Here is a 27,002-nt window from a genome sequence, read left to right as displayed (position 1 = left end):
ACACACACACACACACACACACACACACACACACACAGACGAGGACGTCGACGTTTTCCAACTTCCGCCGCCTGGAGCCTGAACGCCTCACAGAGCCGTCGGTCCAGGATCAGATCTAGAAGTAGTAGAAGTCATTCACTGTCTTTAGGTCAAAGTAAGCTTTTTACATGATAAACATAACACAACATCATATTTAGTATGTACCTATAATACAACCATAATAATATAAGCTATATAAATATCTACCTATTTACGTATTTTATAGGCATTTAAGGACAAATTGAAGACTTACACACTATATATAGAGAGATATAGTTATGAGAATGTACTATGGACGGATTTAACCAAAGAGAGATGTCGTTGCAAAAACAAATATCTGTAAAATGCACTCTCTTAACTGTAAAAGTATTTTTTATGATAAAATGTGATAATATGACAAAGACTTGTTTCAGATTGCTTGAAATGTATATGTATGTGTTATACTTTAGGCTTTAAATAGAGAGTAAGCTTTAAATAGCATGTACTCAGTCTTCATAACCAATGTGTGGGGATTGTATAAAACAATAATATTACTACAATGGTTATTCTGTGCACATCATTTTTGGTACCCTTATCATGGCAGAAAATAGAATGGTTTCGTGTTTACTATTCAACCACAAGAAGGAGGCAAAATACTAAGTTAATAAGAACCACGGCCAATGATGTGTTTTGCATTTACAGTATACTGTCTAACAGGTTTTCATTTTAGTTGCTGGAAACAAGTTACAACCATTCGACTTGGCATTGACTTGACTTACAGTTCTTCTTTGTAATCACTGTTTACACCAATCGTAAATTCTCGCTCAAATCCTCATTTGAATGTATTGCATGTATGTGCATCCTTTTACATGGCATATTAATGCGAGAGTTTAATATTCCACCTGATATTTACAATAATACCTTATATTTTGCCACATGTGGCTTGTTCAGCTACAATGTTGTTAAACTGTCCTACCTTACCCAAACCTTTGAGTCCAGTGGGAGTAAATGGTCATTTTACTCATTGTTGTTCTTCAGCCATTTAGTTGCATGATAAATAGGATCAACAGTTTGTATGTTAGTCTCTTGGGGGGTACGTGGCATGTGACAGAGCTTTTAGCTTCCATGACCACAATGCCGGCCAGCTCCCTGACCTGACCTTGCAAAGGCCCATGTGTATTCTGGCAGGTGGTTGTGGGATAAAAACCTGACGTGTCTCTGATAAGAAATGTGTCTATACATGTGCCACGTTGTCAAACAGCGAGCACAGTTGTTGCTCATTCATTCCTTTTTTTGAGAAGAAACAGCAGGAGACGTCTGACCGGAGCTATGTCTGGATTGAATGCATCTCTCGGCTACTTCCTGGCTGTTGTGATTTTTGCAGCTTCGGTTCGAACACTCATTAAAAAGTGGCCACGGATTGGCTTCATTTTGGAGTTTGCCTCCTCTTTTATGTTAGTGGCATGTTGGCTCGAGGTACAGACAGTTGTGGAGGTGGGTGAGTGGGCTGGGGGCTTAGGTCCCGATGTGACTGTGACCATACTGTTTGTGGTGCTGCTGACCCACGGTATGATCTGTGGCGCTGCTTCAGGGAACCCCAATATGGCTCTGTTGAAGTTCCTGCAGCTCGAGGCCACCACTCTGCCCACCCTGCTTGCTATTACAGCCCAGTTTTTTGGGGCCCACTTTGCCATTTTTGTTGCTGTGTATTACTGGAACATGGAGCTGACAGACATGCACATGATCAAAAACCTGATGGCTAGAGAGTGCAGTACATCCCTGATGGTCTCTTTGCTTCAGGGCTTTTTCACTGAGTGCGTTTGCGCTCTCATATTTACCCTCATCTACCTGAATCTGCAACGCAGATCTGCTCTCGTCCGGGTGCCCCTGATTGCTGTCCTTCTCACATTCTTGTCCTATTCAGGTGAGTATTCCTACTTTATCATCATTTTATAAAGTGCTTAAAAAAAATCACTCTTCCAAGGAACATGTTAAAACAACAGCAACTGCACAAATGCAGCTAAAATATTTTACAACACCAATGCAGAGCTCAAACCATGGAGATTTCCATGTTTTGAAAATGTTTTATTTTTCCAGCCCGAGGCTACACTTCAGCTTACATTAACCCGTCCTTGGCCTATGGCCTCACCTTCCACTGCCCTGGATTTACCTTCATAGAGTACGCTGTCGTCTACTGGCTGGGCTCGCTAACAGGTAACTTATGTTACAATGAAATAAAACACCCGTGTATAGAATGTATGCATAAAATATGTTTCAATTTCAGTTCTTACAGCACGTCTGTTTTCTAGGCATGGCCACGGCTCTTTTCTTGTACATGGGCCATATTCCGAGGATTTTTGCCAGGAACCTACTATATTTACAGAAGACACGTTTCAGAGTGCCAAAAGGAGACAAAGCAGACAAGAAGAAAATGTAAAAGTGTTTTTAATGAAACTTTAGGACTTTTTTGGTCAATGGTTGAGAGATTGCTTCAACTTAACAAACCTGTGCAAACCATGTAAAATATCTCAGATAAATAACTTAAATCAATGTACTGTAGTGCCATCATTGGTGCCATCTGCTTACAATAAAATTATTTGAGAATCGTCCTGATGGAAAAGAAAAAACAAAAACTACTGACCACAGTAAAACTGGATGCATACAGACAATTGCCCTGTGTAAAAAAACACAACCCTTCTCATTCATTTGAACTGATGAAGTGTGTTTTTGTGGTGGAAACCAGCAACACAGGAGGGTTTGCCAAGTCCAAGTTGGATCTGGTTCAGCCTTTTCTGCAGTGCAACATGATGTCATCTGGCAAGATGCTATGGTGCACAATCATGGTGAATTACTTTAACTGTGCCATATTTCCTGATGTTTAGCTGTTTAGACATTTAGACAACCAAAGATTAAACAGTTGCTGCCATAACTTTACAAACATATAAAATCCTGTCTGTGAATATTACAAACCACTGTTGTTGTCTTTTAGTGTCTAACAAACCTAAACATAGATCCATTCCTAAAATTGGACTTCTAGGATTGTATTCAATTATCTCGCTGAAACAACACAGCCCAACCAGTGCCCTTGTTTACATTGTTTTAACTGAAGGTAAATGTCTGTATAAAACCAGTCTTGAACTCCACCATGCGTAAGATGCTACATGGAGCCACCTGGTGGCTGCAGAACAAATGCCACACCAACTGCAGATAAACATTGAAAGTTATCTCATGGAGGCCAAAAAAATATATAAAGCGCATGAAATGACCTGAAGTACAGTACTGATTATGGACATATAAGCTATACTTTTTTTAATCAACAAAAATAATTATCACTTCAATTTTAACAGGCTCTACAGGGGAACTGCTATGTCCTTGTTGCACTCCTGGCAGTAGTGGGCTTAGAAGACTGTGACCCATCAGGTTCTGTGTTTTTTGGCTGACTTTTAGTAGAAGGGCCCGGATCTGTGGGTAAAAGAGAATGTAACAGTAACAATCCATTCTTGTTACTGCTTCTTGAATATGTAGAGTTCAATTACTGTTTTGAGGTGCCAGTACAATTAAACATTATTCTTCATTAGAAAAGGCACAAAGACACAAACAAGGTTTCTTTCTGCATTCTTGGAGCTTCACTGGGAGGTATTTTCGCTCAGCTCAGCAGGTTTATGAATAGTATGTGGTGTGTAGTGTTAAGCTGAGGTTTCTCACCTGGCTGCTTTTGTTGCTGTAGCTGAGCCTCGGGACGGTCTACCCATAAACAATAATCTGGATTATTCAGCAACGCTTTACTCTGGCCACAGCTGAGGCATCTCATCACAGTGAAGTGAGATTTGCTTCTTTTTCCTTGCATGACAAAGTTAACAGAAAGAGATCAAGCAGGTATATTGTATTGCCGTGGCAGTTTAAATCTACCTCTAAAACACAAATCAACTGGCTAAAATCATTAGGAACATCCAATTATAGCCAATGTAAACAGTGGTAAATGGAGTGTAACTCTAAATGCCATACTTACTGCGTTGTCTTGTTGTAGCACTTACACCTGGGATGAGCAATGAGCAGCACTTCTTACATAAGGTTCTCTTCACTGATGGGTCTCTGCAACAACATTAACTATTATCTGACTGAAAACCTTGTTTATCGTTGGAGTGGTCAGGCTTCAAGGATAAAGCTGCTGTCAACAAATCCTATTAAAGTCCAAAACCAATACTGTATTTGCTCCAACTGTTTTTTGGACCTCTGGAATGCACAGGTATAAGCATATCAGTCTTCTAGTTGGAATTAATTGTTTGACATTGACATTGTTGACAATTAAAAACATATACAAAATATTGCCTGCTGTAACCCACAGTATTATAACTTTGTTGATCTAAAAACACAAAATGCATAAAACAAATACAAATATATTCAATGAAACACAAACAACTTCAAATTCAGGGAAAAAGTCTGACTGAAAAAGGAAAAATGTTCCAACACTTTGGAGCAGCCACTAGAAAGGCACAATTTCCCTTCCTGTAGGAGCAAAGACGTTTTGTAATGTACTGAGGTGTCAACCCATGCACGGCTTTAAAAACAAATCAATTCTGTATGTAACAGGTAGCCGGTGCATAGATGCCAATACTGGGGCAATGTTTTCTCTGCCTTTCTACATAAATGTCTAAGAGCTCTTGTGTCCTTATTCCATTCAATTTAGCTCTCTTTTTTTTTTTTAACTCTCAGAGGTGCAAAAGACTCCAGAAAGTCTTCCCAGAGGGATATGGTCCAGAGTTTGACCTCTTTGAGGCAGTGAAAACAAAACTATGTGAGGCTCAAGTGACGTCACTCCCACTTTTCCCCACAAAATTATACATTTGAATAAACTTGTAATCTATCAAACTTACTGTCTGAGAACTAAACGTCTTGCAATGGTTTTCTGGGTAAAGCAGTAGAAACGAGCCAGCTCCACGTTTTCCGGGTTTTGAGATAAAATACAATGTGCAGCCTGTGGACAGAGAAAACCGGGTGAGTTGGGTGAAATCATGAGCTAGCAAAGCTAGCTAACATGTTAGCTAGTCGTGTGTGTGCTGCCGACGACATCAACACCCGACAACTTTAAACCTACAGTTTATTTCCTACCTGGTACAGATAGTTCAATCTTTGGTACGCTTCTTTATCTTTCAGCTGCAGTGCCATGACACAAAGAATGACTGACCTGAACAAACGGACTCTTTAATTTTAACCTGAGGCTTTGAGCTACAGCGGCTTGACCCCCACAAGCATCAATAACCAATACACTTCCGAGTCAAACCTTCAGAATAAAAGCACCCGGGAAAGTTATCGACTTAATCAAAAACAGAAATGTAACAAAATATTTGACTTTGAGGTAAACAAAGTCAACTACACACACATGCGCAGACACACCAGTCATACTATAAAACCAGGCCTGTCAATAAGTAGACAGAGCAGGTTTTTCATGTAGGTGGCCTCTAGACCACTTTAACTAGTCTTGTCACATTAAATTCCTTCACTTTGCAAAAAGGTGATGTTGCTGCACACCAATCACTTTCACACCCAATTCACAAAGGCAAGAACAGTTGCATTTATTTGAGTGTGCAGACACGGTTGTTAATCTTCCATAAAGGAAAAACAGTAACGTTTGCCTTTCTTGGCTTTTGACCGCAAAAACCATTATAATATGGGAACTTTTTTATCCAGACTAATTAAGTACATAATATACACATGGGAAAAGCGCATTTGTTAAGTGGAGAACAACAATAAGGACAAAGCTGAACATACAATACTCATTTTTAATAACAACAATAGGGAAGAAAGTAAAACCCTGTCAATCTAACACTTTATTTTGCCTGTAAGGTGCATCTCTGGTATCCGGACACTAATGATACAGGGGAAGAACTGGTACAGTAAGTCTGTCAGGTGTGGCAATGACACAACCACAGCACGTGTTCATGATGACAAATGCACTGAAATGTTTCCTATAAAACTGATAAGACAAAACGTCCATAAAACATGAGTCAATGTGGAAATAGCAAGAGTGTTCACTGAATGAGACCCACTGTAGAACAAGAAGGGGGACAAATATGAAATTCAAGTATCAAAAATAACTAAGACACTGACAAGCTGAGAAGGTAAATTACAAAGGTAGTAAAAATCATGGGAAAAGAGACACTGACACAATCAACAATACATTAGGCAACATTTTGCATTTGTTTAAGGCAGTTGATTAAAAAACTAAACAAAACTAGGCATCTTCTTCATTCCAAGTTAAATACAGGCCTAGCCTTGTCACCAGGAGATCTGTTGTACAAAATAACTATGCCTGACTCTGAAACTAAGCACTTTAGTTTGACTTGTCTTCTGACATCTGAGTGAGGATAGAGTTCATATGGACAGCAGTGGGGTTGTGCTCTATATTTTTGGTCTTCTTCACAGTGAGGTTTGTCGGGGCTTATAAGGCTGGTGCATCAAGAGTGACAAGTCACTCTCAGCCTATTGTCTGGCACAAAATCTAAATGGTTGGCACATATCTGTGCACAGCATCATGGGAAGGCAGAATAGCTAATTTGATCAGCTAACGATTGCCCTTCATGGCTTCCTTGGCTGCAAGGATGAGAGGTGTAAGACTGGAGAGGGGCTTCGCCAGCTTCAGGAACGGGTGCTGCACAACAGGACAGAAATTAACAAAAAGGGGGAGAAGAAAAAGATAAATTAGTGAATCAATTCAAAGGCAACTCGGATATTCACTGAACAGCTGAATGAAAAATAAAGTCAATAACCTGGAGCAGCTCTTTTCCTCCGCCTCTTTTCTCAACATCCATTTCCAGGCAACGGTTGAGGAAATCTCTGAAAACTGGAGACAGCTTTTCAGGATTCTGAAGCTCAGGCGTGCCGTTTGTGGCAATCAGGTATAATGCCTGCCAAAGGGGAAGAGATGAGGAAAAAGGGAACACAGACCTGTGAAATCTAGCATCAAGAAATAACTTACTTTGCTCAAAGTGAACCAGGTGAAACGGGTAAGGTCAGAAAGTTTGTCGTTTGTAAGAATCTCCTTAACATTTACATTTTCTACAAAACTTTTCTACAACAAGCAGAGTGTTCTGACAGCTAAATAATACCTAAAGCCTGAAATGATAAAAGCAGCACAGGTAGTAAAAACAAATCTACAAAGCAGATGGCTAACACACAACAATGTATCCAGAACCTTAAGCACTTCTTTATATACTGACTATACAGTGTCAAGTGGTGAAACAGTATGTTATATGTGGTTTTGCATGCTAAAAAAAGTATGAAGAAATACTTCTACTACTTCAAATAAATCTATTGAAGCTATCCGTCTATCTCTATCATCCAGTTACTGCAAACACGTTTGTCCCGTTTGATATTAGATTTTGTTTATGACACTCCAAGCAATTATGTACGTTGCACTTTCGAAACCAATCTTTCCCACTGTACAGATGAATTCACTGGAAGAGTGCTAGAAATAAACATTTAAATAAAACAATATTAAAATAAAACACTCTGGCTACACTAACCACAAATCATACTAAAGTTAAAAATGCTTGCTACTCACTCGTAGTGGGTTCTCGTTCAGGTAGGGAGGTTCTCCTTCAACCATCTCAATGGCCATAATACCCAATGACCAAATATCTACTTTAGGCCCATAAGCCTTTCTGGTCACCACCTCTGGAGCCATCCAGTAAGGTGTGCCTACCATGGTGCTGCGTTTGCTCTGTTCAGGAGTGATCTGGGCACAGAAGCCAAAATCAGCTGTTGAAGAGAGAGAAGAGTAAATACACAGTAACATTAAAAGTAAAATGATACTGATACTAACAGCAGTACAGGACTTACTCAGCTTAACAGAGCCATCCATCCCCAGTAGCACATTGTCACTTTTGATGTCTCTGTGGATGACCTGGTTCGCGTGCAGGAAATCCAATGCTTGTAAACACTGCAGATGTGGAGACAAAAGGGAGGAGACACTTGTTTCACCACTAACGTTCACATGAAGTGGGACTTTGATGTCACACCGGTTGTAAAATGTACCTCTCGGCAGACAGCAGCTATCTGAGCCTCATCCATACAGGTCTCTGTAACCACATCTGTCAGCGAGCCACCAGCCAGGTACTCCATCACCACAAAAAGCTCCTCCCCCATCAGGAAACTGACACACACAGACAAAATACAAAATGTTAAATTGTACATCAAATCCATTCATACTTTTGAAACTAGTTTTTAAATGTTCTCCTAACATGTTTTAAAAGCTGCCAGGCTGTTATTTGTCACTCTTACCTGTCTAAAAAGTTGACAATGTTTGGGTTCTTCAGCTCCTTCATCACTAGAATCTCATTGATGATAAGCTCCTTCTTCGGCTGCTTTTGAAGGTTAATCTGTTTAATGGCGACCTGTAGAAAGGCAGTGTAAAAGAGCCAATATTTTAAATCACCAGAATTATGTGATTGGTTAAAAGAAAGGCAGTTCAACACAGAAGGTATTGCAATATATCCTCCTTTAATAAAGGGGATTTATTTGATCAGCTACAGGCTGTTTCTCAGGCAAACTATGCCACATGCTACAATGTACAAGCAGCTGGATGAAGAAAGCAAAAGACAGTCCTGTGTTATGATGCTTAACCTGATCTCAACCTTACTCCAGCCCTTAACCAGTGACCTCTGCCTTCTTTAAACTTGCATGTTGTTGGCAGTTCTCAAGGTTCTCCCCATTTCTCTTTCAACTTACTTCTCACCAGATTAACAAGTTGCTCCCAGGAAACTTAAGCAGATCACTGACGTGACACGATGCACAACTTTGCTTGAGTCTAATTCATGTCGTAAATTAGTACTAATACTCTGTTTATCCACCATTGTTGTTTTTTAAAGAGCCAAACTGGTTTGCATTCTATTTATGACCTATGTTATACATTACGTTGAATTTCCTGTCTCTAATACAGGATGATGGATGCTGTGTATAAGACCACTGGAGCAGTGTGCTGCCAGCTTTGACCTGTACTAGTTTAATGTAAATAAGCAATGACATTATAATGAAGGGTCAACTCAGTGGCAATATCCCAGGGACTCTGCCTAAAAGGGGTTACAATAACCACATTTTTTTTCAACCAACATTCATTCACCCTTTACCTCCTGTCCTGTGGCAACATCAATGGCTGTGAATACTGTTCCTGATGCCCTGTGAGAAGAAGAGAAGGGATTCACTTTAATGCACAATAAACTAGATCACTATCCTGTTATAAGCACACAGAAATATGCTGTAAGGTTTGAACTCAAAACTTAAACTTGCGTTCAACAGTGGCCTCATAAACTTGAATCACCCAATGGGGGCGTGACATCACACTTGATATGTTATCCCTATCATTTGTTCTATAGACAGCTGCTGAATCTGCACTCACCCCTGACCAATTTTTTCATATCTGGTGTACTTTTTCTTGGGATCTCCAATGCTGACTATGGTTCCTGTAAGGCACAATAAATTATGGTAGTGAAATGGGAAATTAATGCAGCAGAAAACATTAAAGTGCTGTATTGTTGTGTCAAAATATATGCAAGAATAATGAGGTTTACTCAGTTTGTCCATGATCTCCTCATCTGTCATTTTGCTCTTCTTTTTCTGTTTGTCTGCAGCCTTTGAGGCAGCATCTCCGTCGGTACACACACTCGGAGAGGGAATGGGGTCAATAACAGAGCGAGTATACACCTGCACAACCCACCAAAAAAACAGTAACATTAAAAATATAAAATCTTCTTCACAAAGTATGTTGTAAGAGGTGTGAAAGTGACTTACACTCTTTGTGTGTTCTGGCCGTGGTGCCACAACAGGAGGAGGAGTGTCATCATCATCGTCATCATCAATGTCTTTGATATTCGGAGATGAGGGTTCAGTGCCTTTTTTGACAGGCTAGTTCGCAAAATAAAATTTGACACTTTGTAAGACAAAACATAGTACAAATAAAACAGCATGTGTTTCTCAAGTCTTGAAATACTTACAGACTGAGGTCCTGGAGTGAATGTGTCTTTTTCTGAGACAGAACAATACAAGCGGAAGAGTTTTTCAAAAATGTGTTACATACAGACTCTATGTGTTCTCAAGGGCTTTTACTTCCTTGTTAATATATCTGCATTACTCATTATACTGCATCTTCAGTCAACCATTCTGACAGAGCAATATTGATTAAATTCCTCTCTACAAAAAGGAAAATAAGCAAAAAAAAAAAAAAAAATCACATCTAAAAAAATGTTAGTGAAACAACCTCCACTTAAGGATAATGAACAAATTTAACTACTTGACAGCAATTTATTAAACCTCGTAGCTAACTTTAATCTAGCTTGGTATCTCACCAGAAGATGAGAAGCTGAGGTACTTCTGACGGCCGTTGCCGGTGGAGTCGTAGAACTTAAGAACGTCAAGCACAGCCTGTGGGTTTTTCTTCTGCTCTGACTTAGTGATGTTTGAGGTCTGGAGAAGTCGAGCCCACTGCTCTGGCATACCCTTTACATGAAAAATACATACACAAAACCGACAAAATGTGTCAAGATGGTGTAGACCAATATATAATGTCTGTTTTCATCTGTCAAGCTTCAAAAAGCAGGAGTTTGTGGAATAAAAACTGCACATGTAAGCATAAAAATGACAAAAATTTAACAACTCACAGTGAATTCCCCTGTCACAGCATCAAACCCAACGTGTATGGTGTGTTCAAAATCTGAAGGTGGTGAGATCTCTGGTCGCTCTTTGTCTCTGTCTTTCTTTCTACCACCTGAAAGTAAACACATCCTTATTGAAAACAAACATCAAAATAGCTTCAAAGTTACACATCGTTTCTATGGAGCCAAACTCTTTGTCTGACCTTTTTCAGCCCCAGAGAAGATTGAGATGATCTTATTACGCGGTTTCCTCTCCTCAGGCACAGAAGGCAGAGGTTTAGAGCTGTGATTGGCCGAGAGTGAGTCTTTGCCAGAACTGGTACTGAAGATGGTGCTGCTCATTCTTACTGGAGGGGCAGGGGGTTTATCCTCGGGGTCGCCGTTATCACACATTGCTATGAAGTTGTGGTGAGCCTCACAGGGCCAACAGGACCGGGGAACACAGTGGGAGTGGACGAAAACAGAAAGCCGTGCTTACATCAGCATGCGTGTGCTCATGCACTACAGTAAGATGTGGGGAAGGTGACGGCAAAAGAAAATGCACCAGCTACCTGAAAGAAGGTCAGACATGCAAAATATATCAGGGTAATAAATAGGAAGTATTTTATACCATAAAACAACACCATGATGTGTGCTAAATACATCTTGCAATGAAATAAATTATACTGAGAATTGCTGCAAAAAAAAAAGAAAAAAAACACAACTATTCGGAAGGTGACTTCACTGATTTTCAGCTTGCTTCCTATGTTTCCAGTCTTTTGAGCACATATGTAAAAAATTAACAAATAAAACCATTATATCTAAACCAGATGCTGTAATGTTAAGGCGTTCTGCAAAAGCAGGTGGATCTACAATACACCTAAAAGCAGATAAGCATTTTAACAGAGGTAAGGAAGCAGGACAAGTAATATTATTCATACACATGTACTCTCCAAACAACAACCATAGGAAGTTGTCCTTTAATGTACATACAGGTTATGAGAGTAAGTGAACTGGTGTTAATGTTCAACTAATAAACTGAGGGTGAGAGCATATTACAAGTTTTAAATCTGAAAGAAAGCCTGCGTTAGAAGAACGAAAATGTCAACACCTTTACCACTTTAGCTCAGTGGTAACTTAGCACAGAGTCTACTGTTAGTCTGAGAAGTGTTTAGTGCTCGTATCTGAAGACCCACACGACAATGAGGGAATAATTGTCTTTCTCTCTGTGCACTTGATACAGAAGTGGAAAAGCTGCCACTTCATCGCTTCTTGCTGTGACAAAGTATGTTCACATATCGACATTAAGCCCGTTGCTTTCTCGTATAACGGCATATCAGCCCTTTAGCCTAGCTAACGTTATCCAAAACTGCCCTTCAAATGAATAACAACACGGGCGGCTAGCATGCTAACGCTAACATTTACTGACTTGGCCAACAAGTGGGCTAGCTGTGAGCTAACGTTAGCACGACAGGCTACCACTTGCAGTCATAATAGATAAGTGTTAAGCTTCAGCTAAAGCTAGCTGCTCTAAAGACCAAAACTACGCGTTTCTCTCAAATGATTTACATAATACAAAATATGCTCCTTAGACTACACAAAGGAGGCTGCAAAGTAGCAAACTAGGCGGTAGAAATGTGCTTTTATTGCAGGCTAACAAGACGACGCAGGAGCAGCAGAGCTCACCGGAGATCCCACACCAGTTAAACTTGAGTAGTACTTGACTCCCGGACGATTATCGACGGTCTGGAAAACCTTTGTGAATCCTTTAAAAGTGCTTCCTCTGTAACATCGGGCCTTGATGGTACACAGCGTGTACAAATAACTTAGTAAAATGTGACTATAACTATTTACAATGCCACTTTTCTTCTATCTTTTCGGCCCTTGGATAATTCCGCTATGGCGAAGGGGAAGCGGAACTACCGACCCAGCCCTAGCCTATTCAATAAATGTTTCAAATGAATGGGGAGTGAAGTTTGTCCGCTATCGGGATCCAAAAGCTGCAGCTCGTTTCTTGAACTGCTCTGCTAATAATCCGAGCGCTAAAACTAAAAGAAAGAAACGCTGAAACGCTTCATTAACTGGACATTTGAAGTTAGATCGAGTCGAAAAGCATTTTAGGTAATGTAGTTCACATGCAAACAGGGACCTGATAACATACACTTATTCATATTGGAAACAATTTTAAGAACACGGATCGTGCTTTTGTGCTTTTGTCCAATTCATGAAAACCTGCTAAAACAATGGGAAATATTTTAATTGGGATTTATTTAGAGTCATCATACACACTTTTACTGTCTAAACAAGAATTATGCTACAAATGTCTAATTTTTAAAGGTCTTGCCAACTCAAAGAGTGTGATGTCTGCACCTTGATCAATATATATCATTTTAATGTGCTTTGTTGCCCATATGTGGTCAATTAAGTCCATATATAATTAAATAAAGCTATTTATTTAGACTCTATATCATAAGCATTTGTCTGCTGTAGGCAACAGAATGCAGCATGCAAGGATTACAGGGCTTTATAACAAGCCCCAATGTGCACTATGTTTTATGAGTCTCCAATTATAGCTTACAATTTATAATTCCTTTTTAGACAAAACAGAAGAACACAATACTACAAACACTTCGCTAACAAAAGTTTGAAATTCATCTTTAATTCAGAAAGTAAAAGAAATCACAAAGCAAACAAAAAAGAGTAAGTTAAGAAAGCAGAGCTTGGGTTTTGATAATCTGCAGTTTGGATATTGTTTGCAATTGGGTTAAAGACAAGAACAAGATTTGTTACCACATAACATTCATAAAGTACTTTGAACTAAGTAAATAATAATAATTATAATAAGTGACATCTCTCATTATGCTCTGGGCTACAGTTTGCCCTCTTTCTGAGCCAGGATTATAACAGGAAGAAAGAACAAAGGTAAGTCAGTGAGTAAAACTAACAAGTTTACTGTGGCCTGTTCCAAGAAGATTAACTAGGTTATCTGGATTCCTTTGTGAAGTAAAACCTGCACATGACACCTCTTCAGTCATAAAACATGGACTGATATAAAATAGACCTGTTCTCTGTTTGTGCGATCTGAGAACATTGGGTGTTATTTTTTTTAAACTGCCTTTATACTCTTAATAATTAAAAGAGGCAGTCTCTGTCCCAAACTTTGATCATAATCACACTGAAATGATCTTAGTATAGGATGTGGGCTAAGCACGACTGTTTAGATTTTATGTTTCCACATGTATTTGCACAGTGCCACACAGCAGATCAGTGTGACCAGAAGAGTTCCACCGCATACAGGCATCACCAAAGACCCATCACCAACTGGAAACTGTAAAATCACGGCACCATGCTCCTACAAGACACAACATATAATTTAAGTTAAAAAGGAACAATGGAGAGTGAATATGATAAAACGTTTTGTTTTAGGAGAACCACCTGCTGATGGTGCATTTTAACCCATGAACACATGCTTGAATTGTCGGCAGTGCAGGGAGCATCCATGACAGTATAAGGCTCCAACTCATCAATCTCCATACCTGAAAAGATGGTAGATTTTTAGATTAGGGTAAACAACCACTTTATTTTTTAGTTTCCATCAGCTACATTTTCATCCTGTGTTTTCAAAAAGTACTATAATGGGCTTCTAATAATATGTTTTTACAAATTATCTTAAATTAAATGCTGTTTAGAAGCATCACTGGGTATTTTACTATTTTACCTTCCCTTTTGCAGGTATTCCAATTGTACCCAGAAGTCAAGAATAAGGTAATGCTGATATAAATTATCATAGCACATAGGTACAGTAGCCAAAATGTTGCTTTCCTACTGATATCAATTTTGGTTTCTTGTTTTGGAAATGGGATGTACATGACTAAACAAAATAACAAAAAACAAAAGTTTGAGCCGCTTACATTTGTCAGTCCGCAGCAGCAGCTCTGGAGGTTCTATCTTCACAGATGTAAATGTTTTCCCATCAAAAGAGGGCTCACTGTAGCGGCCATGTATTGGAATTGTTATTTTCAGTTGTTTAGGAGTTGGTCCATCAAGGGTAGAATACACATAGGCCACAAATCCTGAAGTCTTGTGAGCAGGAACCTCTAGATCAATGGCTGAATCTAATAATATCTTAAAGAGAGTAATGTGGTTTAAACTAGCTTCAGAAATTATTCAGGAATAATATATGCACACTATTGTGTTGTATGCTGTAACAGGGCAAAGCAATTTCCATCTGGGATTAATGATGTTTTTTTAAATCTTAAATCATGAAAGCCAGATTCAACCTTTTTAAAAGGTATTTCAAAGCAAAATTTAACTTTTTAGGTGTGTGGTGATCACAAAGCACTACTGCCTGGTTAATACGATTTCTGGACAGAGACAGTCCTGGAGTGGACCAGCCAAAGTCCAGAGTTGAAACCTGTAGAACATCTATGGACAGACTTGAAGATGGCAGATCAAAGACAGTTTCCATCTTAGGTGATGGAGTTTGAGAAGTTCTGCCAGGACAAATTAGATAAACTGTCTAAATCAATTAGGGATCAGAATACCAGTGGAATATCAGTTTTTGATTTTAAAATAATTTTCAAAAAAATCTAAAATATGTTTTAATTTATCATTATGGGTTATTTTATACATTTTGAATTAATTTTAATATATATTAATGGATAAAATTGCAATCTAATCTATTTAAAAATAAATCTACAACACAATAAAGAGGAACATTTTTGGAGCCTCTGTACATCCACAAATACAGTGCGCTATTCTTCTGCTGAGTTGCTTTATAATAGTAAAACAGAAGATTTTATTAGCTTACTTGCCAATCCCTTTTATGACTCAGAGATGCAAGTTGGTATGGATCAACATAAACTCCACTGGGGCATCTATGAATCAGCAAAACTCTGACCTCATGGATCACATCAGGGCTGAGCTCAACAGTGGTTTCCAGCTCCCTAAAATACAACATAAACTTATTGGTTTCACTTACAAGATCATTCTGCTAGTATTAAGAGTACACTTACCTGTGGAACCCCTTTTTGCCAATCTGCACTGACACTGATGCAGATCCAAGCCACTGCTTCAAGAGACCACAATGACTCTCATTCTCATCTGTACAAATGTGTGGATTACATTAATCAAACATTATTTAAAATATTAAATTAATTTATTTATTTTAACTTTGACTAAACACACTTTGAAAGCAGAACTTTGCAAGCTGTGATTTACTTCATACTAGAAGACACTGAACTACTCAAGGAAGAAATCTATTTGCTTAAATAAAGCCACCTAGAAAATGTAGTTGTGAAAAAAAAAGAAGAAATAAAGTATAACTGGCAATGCACATGTAATATATATTACATGTAAATAATCATAAGCAAAAAATAAAATCAAAACAAAAAACAATACATTGCATTGCTTTTGTAAACAATATCAGTAGGGTGTATAGCACCAAGTTACTCAGATAAAATCTAAAAGAGCAAGCGACAACTTTAAATTACAAACATTAAACAATATAAACTATAGTATAAACTAGGATAACTAGTTAAAAACTATAGTCAGCTTTGGACAATATATTAAAAGAAAATGAGAAATAATAATTTATGAAATAATTTTTAAAAAGGGAATGCATTTTGAATGCATTACCCCTGGACCATAACCTGTTCTAATCAAGACAATAAGTTAACTAACTACACAAAAAGTCGTTTCACTACTTGAATCATCATAAGAACATGAATATAGTTGAACTACCAGCAGGTTAATGCAAAAGGTAGTTAAACTGCTAACGTCAGTTAAATTATATGTCTCTACAACGCTTCCAGTGAATAAATAAATGAAATCAAAGTTATGTTGACATCGATGAACCCTTTTACCTGGTTGATTGTGTAACAATATTGTTATACTTACCCTTTCCGATTAAACAGTAACATGGCGATAAATAGGCCAACACAGAGAACAGTACAAAATACATTAAAATAGTGATGGCGAATCTTAATAAGCTATTTACAACCTATTTATTCAATTTCTCTAACTAAAAATACAACAGATACTTAGAGCCTCTATTTTGAATTGTTTACGGAAATGGATCTTAAAGGTCCCTTTGGTAGTTTCTTTGGGAGCTTCAATGTCGCCTGACTAAAAATGATTTAATTGCTATTGTGGCAAACATTAAGGCAATAAATATATGTAAAAACGGATACAGTCTAATCGCCCGTTACTCCTGGTGTTTATTGTGGGTAAAATATTAGAATATGAAAGGATGTGAGTCTAAATGTAGGCAGGCGTCGGCGAAGGCAGATTTGACATCGATTAACGTTTCGTAGCCAGGCAACGTTTATCACCTCTGAAGCCGCTTATTTACTTTTTATTAAGACTATTTTAAATGTAGACTTCTGTCCGTATGGATTATTACTAATGACGGCTAAACATATTTAGTATTATCCGCTAAACCCCTAGTGCAGAATCGCCTAAATTAGCTTCGGAGGATGCCTTTCGAAGCAAAGCGATGTGGGGTGCAGTTCAGCCCTCCCTCCATAGTTTTACTTTATGAACACAAGGAAACCAAGAAGGTGCGAAAAAGAATAATACCTGTCCGGAACTTTTCAAAGTATTCTGGTATGGCATTGCAACTATTTTTTTACATCACATATTTATTTGTTTTACGATAGCATAGCCGTGTTGGCTAAAAAGCTTTAAGACGTCAGAGTAGAAGCCAATATGGCCGTGGCTACAGATCTGGAGCCCAGTGAAGTCCCCTCGCCCTCACCTTCTCCTTAAGAAATAACTCATCTAAGCAAACTTTTAAGAATTCTAACATACATATGACACACAGGAGAGTTTTTAGTTAAATAATTTAGTCATTTTTAATTACAAAACAGAAAGACCTTGAGCTGTGTGCACTGTACCAAGCTGATTTGTAGTAAGATGTGAGTAAGATGAGAAGTGTACAGGGGGTTGCTAGAAGCCCCTTAGCCTAGCTGCTTAACCTGTTCCTCTAGATTTCTATTTCTACAGAGCAGTTTTACTCTTTAAAACTCACTCTTCTCAACCTCCAGACTGCAGCATGGCTGCTGAAAGGCTGAAGAACCACCCTCGACACAGGGACTACCTGGATAGTGTGTCCCAGAGCCAGCTGGAGAAGCTTCATATCATCCTAAGAGATCATATGCAGGGCTTCAGCCTGGAGCACAGCTTGGCCTCATTCCGCCTGGACCCCGATGAAGATCTGAACAAACTGAGTGATGAGGAGCTGGCTCGCAAGAAGGGCCAAATGGACAAGCTGTTTGAGAAGAACCGCAGACACAAGGACGATCCTAACTTTGTTTATGACCTGGAAGTGGACTTCATCAAGTCCACCCAAGAAAGGTGCAGCTGGGATGAGTCTGATGATGGATTTTAAACTTGTCTTTTCCAAAATGTCCAAAATAGATGGACTGAAAGGGTTCTGAAAACCACAGTGTGTGGCTCACACAGGTAATTGGAGATGACATTGTCCCAATTCTTCATGTATAATTTGTTAATACCACTCACTGGATATCATTATCACAGTAGTTTAAAAACTAATTATCTACATGGTTGTATATCACTGTGCGTGAATGAGAAAATCTGTAAATCAAAAGGAAAAAATCCACACAATAGTTGTGAATGCCTTCTAGTCATTTCATACACACATCACGTTCTCATTCTCATGAGCAATAAGTAATATAATACATGAAGACTAGTGGATATTTATTTGTTATAAAATACTGAATTGTACAAAATACAAAGACTTTGGCTTTTATTTGTGGCATACACTTAAATGAGTGACATTCACAGTTGAATATGAAAGAAGATGCTAAAATCCTATTAAATAAAATTTAAAGGTTCACAAGCAATACAACAAATACATCTTTGGAAAAACCTGTCCACAAAATATTGTTTTATATCATAAAATATATATCTAAATTTTTTCCTCATAGTTTTTGAGGTGATGTACTATGGCAAAGTTTCAGTTGAGATACACTATATCATAAATCCCGGTCTGCAGTTCAAACCTCATTAGGGGAAATTTTCATTCAAAGTGCTTAAATACCTCATTCAGTTGACAAGTGACACCGACTGATATTAGTACCACATTACATTCAAAGTTGCAGCAATATGTTTTTGTCTTTATTTTATCAAAATCATTTATGCTGCTTTCCTTGTTTGGTTTAAGCTAATCAGATTTATTTACCTTGATATCAACTGCAGTCATTTATACAGTGCCACTGTATTCCCTAAGGAGGTAGTAACTTAAAATCTGACACATAATTCCTTTTACCATTATTTGGCAAGGATTCAGGTGTTTTAAATTATATTCTCAGCAGGCTGTTCCATTGTTTAAAAAATAGTTCTTTATAAAAACTCATATTTCAAGTATGCTAAAGCCACAATCCAGGATTAATGAGTATGTGAATAATGACATTTAAACAGTATATGGTGTGAGAGTAATAGTTTGTACAATTTTAACTCCGCCACCCAAACCAATTTACTCTGACTGCACAAATATATAGATGTATTAATTATTACAGAGCTATTGGTCAAAAACAGCTGTTCTAAAAATCGAATAAAAGGTATAGTAAAACTAATAAAAAGAGATAGTGGTGCCAACAGGGTTGCTATACTCCAAATCCGTATAAGGCCTTTCAAAAAGCTGTATAACCCCCCATTTACATGGAGAGTTACAGGATCTGATATATTTATATATATTTTTTATACTATTAAACTACACAAAATGCATACATTATTAGTTACTTGTTGCTGACAATGAGAAACCTTATTTTTTCTTCCTGTCTTGGGTGCATCTCGGACAAAACCTGACAGATTTAAAAAAACAAGAAAGAGGAAACATTTAGGCACAGCGTATTAATAATAATAATAATGATAATAAGTGATTTTAACCCATATAACTGTATAAACCAACATAGGTTCCTTTGAAGTGAAATCTCTTACCATTTTCCTTTGGGTTTGGTGGCAAGATCAACACAAGCAAAGTGAAACCACTCAATCGGACACTGAAAATCAAAGATGAAATAAAAAATGTCAGTATTCTGAACATTAAGACATATCTATCCATCATCTAAACAGATTATCCTGTTATGGGTCACAGGAGCCTATCCCAGCTCTCACTGGGCAAATGGCAGGGTACAGTTTAGCTCACAAGTCTTTCTCATGGCTGACATAAACTGTAGAGGCAGAGAAGGACAACCATTCCCTCTCACACTCACACCCATGGGCAGTAGAGTTACCAATTAACTTAATTGCATGTTTTTTAAGAGCTGGAAAAAAAACAGAGTACCTAAAGGAAACTCAAACAAGCACAGAGAGAACATGCAACTCTACATAGAAAAGCCCATAAAGAAATGTGTCAATTATAATTTAGGCAAAAAACACTGTTCACAGTGAGAACCTACATCTGGGTTATCACATCCAATCATCTCTCCATATGACACCTGATGGCACAAACAGTACGTAGGCTCATTGGGATCAACGGGCATGTCCAAAACATCTGATGGCTGCATAGGCAGGAGTGTGTCACTCAAGTCTGGGCTAGAAAACCAACATAACACAACAGCATGATTAGAATTAAACCAGAAATAAATGGTAACAAGTTAATGAGTTGGCTTCAATCTGACCAAACACTGAATTTATGAGAAATACAAGAATTTCAGGTCTGATAAAAATGTGCAGCAGAGACTGAAGCTCATATCTGGCAGGAATTTGACTTGTCTGACCCAAATTACCTGTTTTTCATCTTTTTCTTTCTGGGAGAATCTTCATCAGATCCTTTCCTTCCTCTTCCCCTTGATGCACGCTTCTCTCTCAACCCACGGGAATCACCTTCTGTGAAAAATATTTATATTCATACAACTGTTTTCTAACATTTAATGGTAAAAAGCATTTATTCTAGTAAACTCACTTTTCAGTCCTCTTCCTTCTGTACTTTCAAAGCTGCTCACTTCCAGCTTCTCCTTCAGCTCATTTTCAAAACGTGCAAGGTCCGCATCCAGTCTGCGGATGTGTTTGTCCACCTACAGAAAAAATATTTTTAATGTAGAATTATATACTAAAACATAATCAGAATGTCAGGAAAAATAAACAACAGACTAGAGTTCGGACTTACCATCTCGTACGTCTGCATTGCGAGCTGGACTTTGTCATCACTGAACTCTTTACACTTGCTGTAGGCATTTTGGATCTTTTGCAGGTGCTCCACTCTCTGTTCTGACGCCAGGTTCTTCACATTTGCTATGTACTCTTCAGCCAGTTTGTCAATCTCGTTTTTCTTTTCTGAACAAAAATATAATAATTACAAAACTGGAACAAATATGTATACCACAAAAAAAACTTTGTGACATTAGAATAATACCTTCAGTCCTATTGTCCAGGTCACGCATCAAAGTGAAGTTTCTCTGTAGCTCACATGGTAGATTTTCAATACCTAGACATTAATGAAAATAAGGGAGATGAAAGGTCCACTCTGCTAATTCTTAAAGTAAAACAATGCATCACTTATGTTGTTTGGTTAAATACAGCTAGTGTCCTTGGGTGCCCAACCTGTACTGTACAGTACAGTCACATCACTCTGCATCTTAATCGAGCTTGTGAAACCTTTTATTTCACTGTTTTTAATGTATAAGCAAGTCTGTGCTGCTGCAGACCCAAATTAAACAAAACGGTTACAACAGAATGCCTCAAAACCTATGTACTAACGTGCAAATGAACAAAAATACTAACTATACTAGTTTTAAAAGCATGTGGAAAGGATGTTCTAAGATAACCTGCAAATTACTGGCCTTTTTTTTTTGTTGCATACTATAAAAATATTCTACACAAATTATTTGGATTAAGAACAGCTATTTGAAGACTGGTTACTATATTTCTTAGGCACCTCACAATGCACCTGATTATATTCAACAAGCACAGTTGTCTCTGACAGTCATGTGCCACTCAAGAGTTTAATGTAATGCATCATTCACTGTATCGTTATGTTAATATATCTTGGAAAGCAGGTTTTGCACAGAAAAACACGCGGGTGAGCTGGATTCTGTAAGAATATTAGTCTCTTAATAAATAGTCTCTTAAAGTGTGTTTGCGCTGAAAGACGCACTTCACACACCCCGCCCCGGCGCGCAAATGGTTACGGGAAACGCGGTTACCAACAGGTTGCAAATGCATGGCGTCTGTTATCCCGACACAAACACAAATATTGACCAAAATAAACCCAATTTAAATCGTCCAGTGTGTCGGCTAGGACAGCGTTTAACAACCTTAACGTTACATAACCAGTGCTAATTACTTAGCACCTGGCTATAGCTAAGCTAAATAAAGCCAAACCAACCGCTAACCTCTAGCGTTAACACCGTTACATGTGACAGTTGTCTAACATTAGTTGCACCAGTCTCCGGGTGACTTTAATACCATAAAACGAGAATAAGCATAACTTTATTTCAAGAAAAGATATCTCACCATGCTAATCAGCTAGCCAGACAGTGACATAACAGCCTTGGTCTTAGTTGCGAACACAGTGCAGATTAGCCATTGCTATCAGTCACCCGCCATTCTTAAAAAGTCTTCGACACAGACAAACTAAACCTCAAACAAACGTAACACGTTGTAAATGTTTAACACGAATACAATGAACCCCTTGATACTCACTGTCAAGATAATGTTCCAAGTATATAGCCGTCGCCATTTCAGGTTAGCTGTTTAGCTTCTGCGTTAAGTTAGCTCTGAAACGGCTGACCGGAGGACTGACGGGCTTGTTTTGTAATCCTGCGTTGCCCGTCCGCCTGTGGCTTCGGAGTGATTGCTTCTGCCTGCAGTCACAAGCTTCTCCGGATGAGAGTGAAATGCAGCTTATAGGTAGAACCTGGTTCCCCCCAGTACACATGTACGCAGAAATGTCACGATCCAAATTTCTGCTCGTGTGTGCACAGTCGGGTGCAAAGCTAATAATGCATGAACTGTTACGGAACTTTCCTCAGTGTTTCCTCCAGTATCGCTATGGATACAACATTTTTAACCCTGATGTAAATACACCCTCTCAATGTGTACTTTAAACTATTTCACCCAGGAGCACATCCCAGGACAACTAGCTAATTATATGAGGACCACTTAGCGGCTGAAGGACTGCGTTACACTGATCTCTGTAGGTATAAACAGGTAGGTGATGAACATTTGTTTATGCATGGCTCCTCTTCGCCACCACATGAGGAGGAAACACACTTTAACGAGCGCACCTCCAGTGGTGTCAGGTGACGCCAGACGTCATAGAAAACAAACGCCCCTCTCCTCAGAGACTGAATGTTCGTGAAGATGCTCCGGGGGCGGGGCGAACAGCGGCCGACGACCAGAGAACAGCGGCCGCCTGTGGACGCGCTGTGTCCAGCCGGTCTGGTAATATCTGTCCGAGGAGAGCATCGTCTTTTCACATATCTCACTTCCGTGTTTGTTTTATCCTCACCAACGAATCCATCTTTTCACAAAACATACACATAATCACGTAAGTAACCAAATAACACACGTCCTTTAATAATTTCTGTACTTTACTGGCAACTGTAAGGGCCCGTTTTAATGTTTTATCTAACTGTGAACACTGAACTAACAGCTAGCGCTACTTAGCCAGCTACTAGTGCTCAGCTCGCATTATTTATCCAAACAACGTTAGCGTTAGGTAAGAGTTATGCTACGTTTGGTGTCAAAGAAATACAAAGTAGGTTAGTTAGTGAAATTGTTACCATGTGTTCACGGGTTGTTGTGCTTACATTATCGCATATTCAACAATTCTTCACTTCTCTAAGTTGTAAATAAATAAGACATGAGGAAGACCTATCCACAGCTGGCCTGTTGTGACAGGATCTGTTAGTATCTGTTGTAAGTAGCAGAGAGGTGAGGTAATGTTAACACACAATGAGCAAAATGAATCGACCGACCTATTGATTGAACACGTTGACTTATGCTACTAGTGTTTGTGTGTTTTGCCAGGCCCAGGGAGCAGCCATGAGTTTGCCTCATTTAAAGCAGACACTAAGATACTTTTTCAATGTTTGTAGGTGCTTCTTCTAAGATGGCTATGGTGAAGAGCGGTTGGCTCCATCGACAAAGTAAGTTAGTGTACAAAGTGATGACAGCTTTAGCAGAATGAGAGTTGTGTGTTACTTGGTTGACAAATATGCTGTGACATAAACGATGAAGTTGAATTAATTCTGTTTGGATTGAACTTGACAATATCATATTTGAATAAAAGGTACCATATTACGTCGGTGGAAAAGAAACTGGTTTGACTTGTGGGCTGATGGACGACTTGTGTTCTACAATGATCAACAACGACATGACATGGAGGATGACATCCACATGAGGGTCGACTGCATCAACATCCGCAGCAGTGCTGCATGTCAAGGTACTTGTCATCTGCTGCATGCTGATAAAATTGTAATAGTTGGTATTAACCAACTTTTCCACACACTTGGAAACATGCTTGTTCACCTTTTGTCCTACTCTTTGGTTTCTTAGAGCTGAACCCGCCAGAGGGGAAGATGCGTGATGCCTTGCTCCAGATAGTGTGCAGAGATGGACGAGTCATCAGCTTGTGTGCAGACAGTGCAGATGATGCTCTGTAAGTCATTAATTTGGCCTCAGTCGAATGGTTTAATATTAGGTATTGTAGTTATGATTTTAATTCCAAGACAACGTGGTGTCAACTTTTGTTGCAGGGCATGGACCATGGCACTTCAGGATGCCAGAATTAATGTGAGTATTTTTATTTTTGAATTATATGTACTCGATGATGGTAATTCAGTAGGAGTGACCATGGTTATATTTGTAATATTTATCTGAATTCCATTTTTCAGTGCTGTTGAGCTCAGTTTTCTGCTGCTCCTTCTCAGTTTTTTAGGTGAGATGTCCTCATCTCTGTTGTGTTTTTATTTTCAGATGATTGCTGCTCCTCAGATTGGTTTTGCGCAGGAAGTGATGGCATCTGCCCCTCCCCCTTACTCTGAATATGCTCAGCAACCACAGGTAACTTACATAGTCTGGATGCAAGCGTCTAAAGAAGAAGTTAAATGTTGCCATTGCTTAGTAATAACTCAATGCATAATTACCTGTGTGTTTAATTCTCCACCGACTTTTATTTTTCACATTAAACTGGTCAAACTACATCCTATAAGTATCCTATAGATCTATGAGCAAGATTATGTGTTAATAATTAAATCACTGTTTCATCTGTAGGCTACTGAACAAGCTAAAGCCAATAAATAAGAATACAATATAACAACAAAGTTTTACTCTACTGCCATCTACTGGTGTAGCTGGAAGTGGCTAAAAGTTATATATGAGCTAGTATTTGTGTCATTAAGATTAGATCAAACACCTCATGTGAGAGACTTGTTACAACTTATTAACATTTGTGTCTGATTTTTTTTTACCAGGTGTATGCACCAGGCCCATATGGAGAATATGTTGCACCTCCCCCATATGCTACACAGATTGTGTACACCGCTGATGGGCAACCCTACACTGTAGCTTATCCTCACCAGTACCAAGGTAAATAATTCTCAGCTGAATGTAAGAGGGCGCTGGCTGACATGAAACTTGGCAAATTGCAGCGTTGAGTAAATTGATGCTTTAGTAAAACTCATTATACTTAACATATCTTGTATCGTGTGATCTTTAAAAAAACAGCATTTAATGCTATACAGTAGCTATCAGAGTTGTTAAAAAGGTTTAACCTCATAAATACAGTAATTCCAATTTAATAATTTAAGCACATTCAAATGTAAATAAGACACCATATGTCTTTTGTTTTGTAGGTGGGTACCCATCTCCTGGAGTGAACCATGTTATTATTCAGGAGCGTCAACGCGACAACGGTGGGGATGTGGCTTTGAGCATGCTCGCTGGAGCGGCCACGGGTTTGGCAATTGGTTCTCTCTTTTCCGTCTTCTAGTATTTTGAAGAATGTAGATTCAGTAGCACACAGATCCCCCTGTATTCACAGCGTTTGACTTCCTCTTTGTGCCATCACATGAGTTGGAGTGAAATGTCTGCTGGTTGACTTCGTCAATGAAGCATGATTGTGATGGGCAGGAGAACTACTCTCAATGTGTCCTTTACATGCAGTAAATATGTTTAGCACTTTCTCATATGCCCCATGTGGCTGTTTCCCACCCTCTTTGTGTTTTCTGAATATGAATGTTCTTAACCAAAAACTACAAGTATTAAAAATATTGAAGAGTTATTTACATGACAGGGCATATACTACTCCTTTTATGTACACTCCAGGTTCTTCAGCTAATGTCTCAGTCACATTGTTTGTGTTTCTTTGTTTCATGGAACATGCATCCTTTTATATTTGCACAAGTATCTTAAAAGTGAAGTGTTTCAGGTTTTTTTGTTCCTTTTCACAGTTTTTGTGTTTATCTGTTCACTGTACCTTATGGTAACTTGAGTTATTTGTCTGTTTTGGTTGTGAATATGCAGTGTTTCCTCAGGTTTTTTAGCATGACCCTATGAAGAGGAGCACACACACACACACACACACACACACACATATATACACTAATCACTTTCAGTGTAGCATTTCAAGGTACCCGGTTCAATCTGATTGTGATCTGATGTCATCAACACAAAAGAGTCTACATGAGGAAAAACTGTCATGTACACAATATGCTTTCAAGTAAAAAGGGACATTACTGCATTAGCTATGGTAATTATTTTTTTCCACTGCAAGCTGTGAATCATACCTTTCATTTCACCTTTCAGTGTTTGAATTGATACTTTGGTTTTCATTTTATTATGTACGAATACTGACAAGTCTCTTGAGGTTTAATGGCAATTGATTTTTACTGTTTTCCATTATTCATATGCATTGTGATTATTTTGTGACAGCAGCTAAATAGAAAACACCTAGTTCTGCTTTTCAAACAAAGCATATATTCATTAATGGCACTAACTGAGGAGATATAAACGTCTTCCTTCCAAATAATTTAAGTTCTGTGAATGATCAACTTGTACGAGCAGTGTATCATTTTTCTGCAGATCTTTAATGTTTGAAGTTGTGTAATTAGTTACGATATTCTTATCATCTAAACTACTATAATTAAATTATGATTTACCCAGCATTAGAAAGAAAGAAATAAGCAATGTATTTTAACAACTAAATATATTCACAGAGTTGGAAATGACTCCTGATTTTTGTTTATTTAACCCTGAGACTTTTGTTCACAGAACATATATGAAATAAAACAAAAGTGCACACGACCACCTTACGTTTCACGTATGTAACCAAACAGCAACACATGTAAACCCCACAAGAAACTGTTAATAAAGCTGTAGTCAGCTGCAAAA

At 38.4% G+C, this 27,002-nt stretch overlaps 7 protein-coding genes across 8 annotated transcripts; 3 read left to right on the top strand and 4 right to left on the bottom strand.

The window, feature by feature from the left end:
- The first annotated feature begins 1,276 nt into the window (after positions 1-1,276).
- On the top strand, positions 1,277-2,485 carry aqp12 (aquaporin 12). Its single transcript, XM_026345400.1, has 3 exons — positions 1,277-1,942; positions 2,116-2,232; positions 2,328-2,485. The coding sequence occupies exons 1-3, from the start codon at positions 1,348-1,350 to the stop codon at positions 2,453-2,455; spliced, it is 840 nt and encodes a 279-aa protein (XP_026201185.1). The 5' UTR covers positions 1,277-1,347; the 3' UTR covers positions 2,456-2,485.
- Positions 2,446-5,271, bottom strand: rpp21 (ribonuclease P 21 subunit). Its single transcript, XM_026345409.1, has 5 exons — positions 5,128-5,271; positions 4,893-4,993; positions 4,028-4,110; positions 3,724-3,858; positions 2,446-3,480 (listed from the first exon to the last, which is right to left on the bottom strand). The coding sequence occupies exons 1-5, from the start codon at positions 5,182-5,184 to the stop codon at positions 3,383-3,385; spliced, it is 474 nt and encodes a 157-aa protein (XP_026201194.1). The 5' UTR covers positions 5,185-5,271; the 3' UTR covers positions 2,446-3,382.
- A 513-nt stretch (positions 5,272-5,784) lies between these two features.
- pak2b (p21 protein (Cdc42/Rac)-activated kinase 2b) lies at positions 5,785-12,577 on the bottom strand. 2 transcript variants are annotated; one of them, XM_026345376.1, is made up of 15 exons: positions 12,330-12,576; positions 10,868-11,215; positions 10,671-10,777; positions 10,359-10,509; positions 10,008-10,039; positions 9,805-9,918; positions 9,585-9,717; positions 9,413-9,476; positions 9,144-9,192; positions 8,299-8,411; positions 8,053-8,170; positions 7,858-7,957; positions 7,580-7,776; positions 6,786-6,923; positions 5,785-6,667 (listed from the first exon to the last, which is right to left on the bottom strand). In XM_026345376.1, exons 2-15 carry the CDS (start codon positions 11,055-11,057, stop codon positions 6,581-6,583), a joined length of 1,593 nt encoding a protein of 530 aa, XP_026201161.1. In that variant the 5' UTR covers positions 11,058-11,215; positions 12,330-12,576; the 3' UTR covers positions 5,785-6,580. The 2 variants fall into 2 exon arrangements, with proteins under 2 accessions (XP_026201161.1, XP_026201162.1); XM_026345377.1 differs by having other exon boundaries at positions 6,581-6,667; positions 10,868-11,211; positions 12,330-12,577.
- A 695-nt stretch (positions 12,578-13,272) lies between these two features.
- On the bottom strand, positions 13,273-16,715 carry pigx (phosphatidylinositol glycan anchor biosynthesis, class X). The gene is made up of 6 exons (XM_026345402.1): positions 16,542-16,715; positions 15,659-15,746; positions 15,454-15,589; positions 14,555-14,768; positions 14,079-14,179; positions 13,273-13,995 (listed from the first exon to the last, which is right to left on the bottom strand). Exons 1-6 carry the CDS (start codon positions 16,603-16,605, stop codon positions 13,861-13,863), a joined length of 738 nt encoding a protein of 245 aa, XP_026201187.1. The 5' UTR covers positions 16,606-16,715; the 3' UTR covers positions 13,273-13,860.
- Positions 16,716-16,951: 236 nt separating this feature from the next.
- On the top strand, positions 16,952-18,271 carry cep19 (centrosomal protein 19). The gene is made up of 2 exons (XM_026345410.1): positions 16,952-17,249; positions 17,690-18,271. Exons 1-2 carry the CDS (start codon positions 17,120-17,122, stop codon positions 18,031-18,033), a joined length of 474 nt encoding a protein of 157 aa, XP_026201195.1. The 5' UTR covers positions 16,952-17,119; the 3' UTR covers positions 18,034-18,271.
- Positions 18,272-18,349: 78 nt separating this feature from the next.
- ing5a (inhibitor of growth family, member 5a) lies at positions 18,350-22,840 on the bottom strand. The gene is made up of 8 exons (XM_026345403.1): positions 22,311-22,840; positions 21,022-21,093; positions 20,776-20,942; positions 20,572-20,683; positions 20,396-20,495; positions 20,066-20,201; positions 19,605-19,666; positions 18,350-19,468 (listed from the first exon to the last, which is right to left on the bottom strand). The coding sequence occupies exons 1-8, from the start codon at positions 22,345-22,347 to the stop codon at positions 19,429-19,431; spliced, it is 726 nt and encodes a 241-aa protein (XP_026201188.1). The 5' UTR covers positions 22,348-22,840; the 3' UTR covers positions 18,350-19,428.
- A 210-nt stretch (positions 22,841-23,050) lies between these two features.
- On the top strand, positions 23,051-26,915 carry plekhb2 (pleckstrin homology domain containing, family B (evectins) member 2). The gene is made up of 8 exons (XM_026345405.1): positions 23,051-23,157; positions 23,708-23,758; positions 23,902-24,054; positions 24,168-24,270; positions 24,368-24,404; positions 24,588-24,674; positions 25,085-25,199; positions 25,466-26,915. Exons 2-8 carry the CDS (start codon positions 23,722-23,724, stop codon positions 25,600-25,602), a joined length of 669 nt encoding a protein of 222 aa, XP_026201190.1. The 5' UTR covers positions 23,051-23,157; positions 23,708-23,721; the 3' UTR covers positions 25,603-26,915.
- The last annotated feature ends 87 nt before the right edge of the window (positions 26,916-27,002 follow it).

This window comes from Anabas testudineus, chromosome 4, assembly GCF_900324465.2.
Source record: "Anabas testudineus chromosome 4, fAnaTes1.2, whole genome shotgun sequence".
NCBI classification, from domain to species: Eukaryota; Metazoa; Chordata; class Actinopteri; order Anabantiformes; family Anabantidae; genus Anabas; species Anabas testudineus.
The sequence above is the reverse complement of the archived record's forward strand: the minus strand, read 5'-3'. Positions and strand labels throughout refer to the sequence as shown.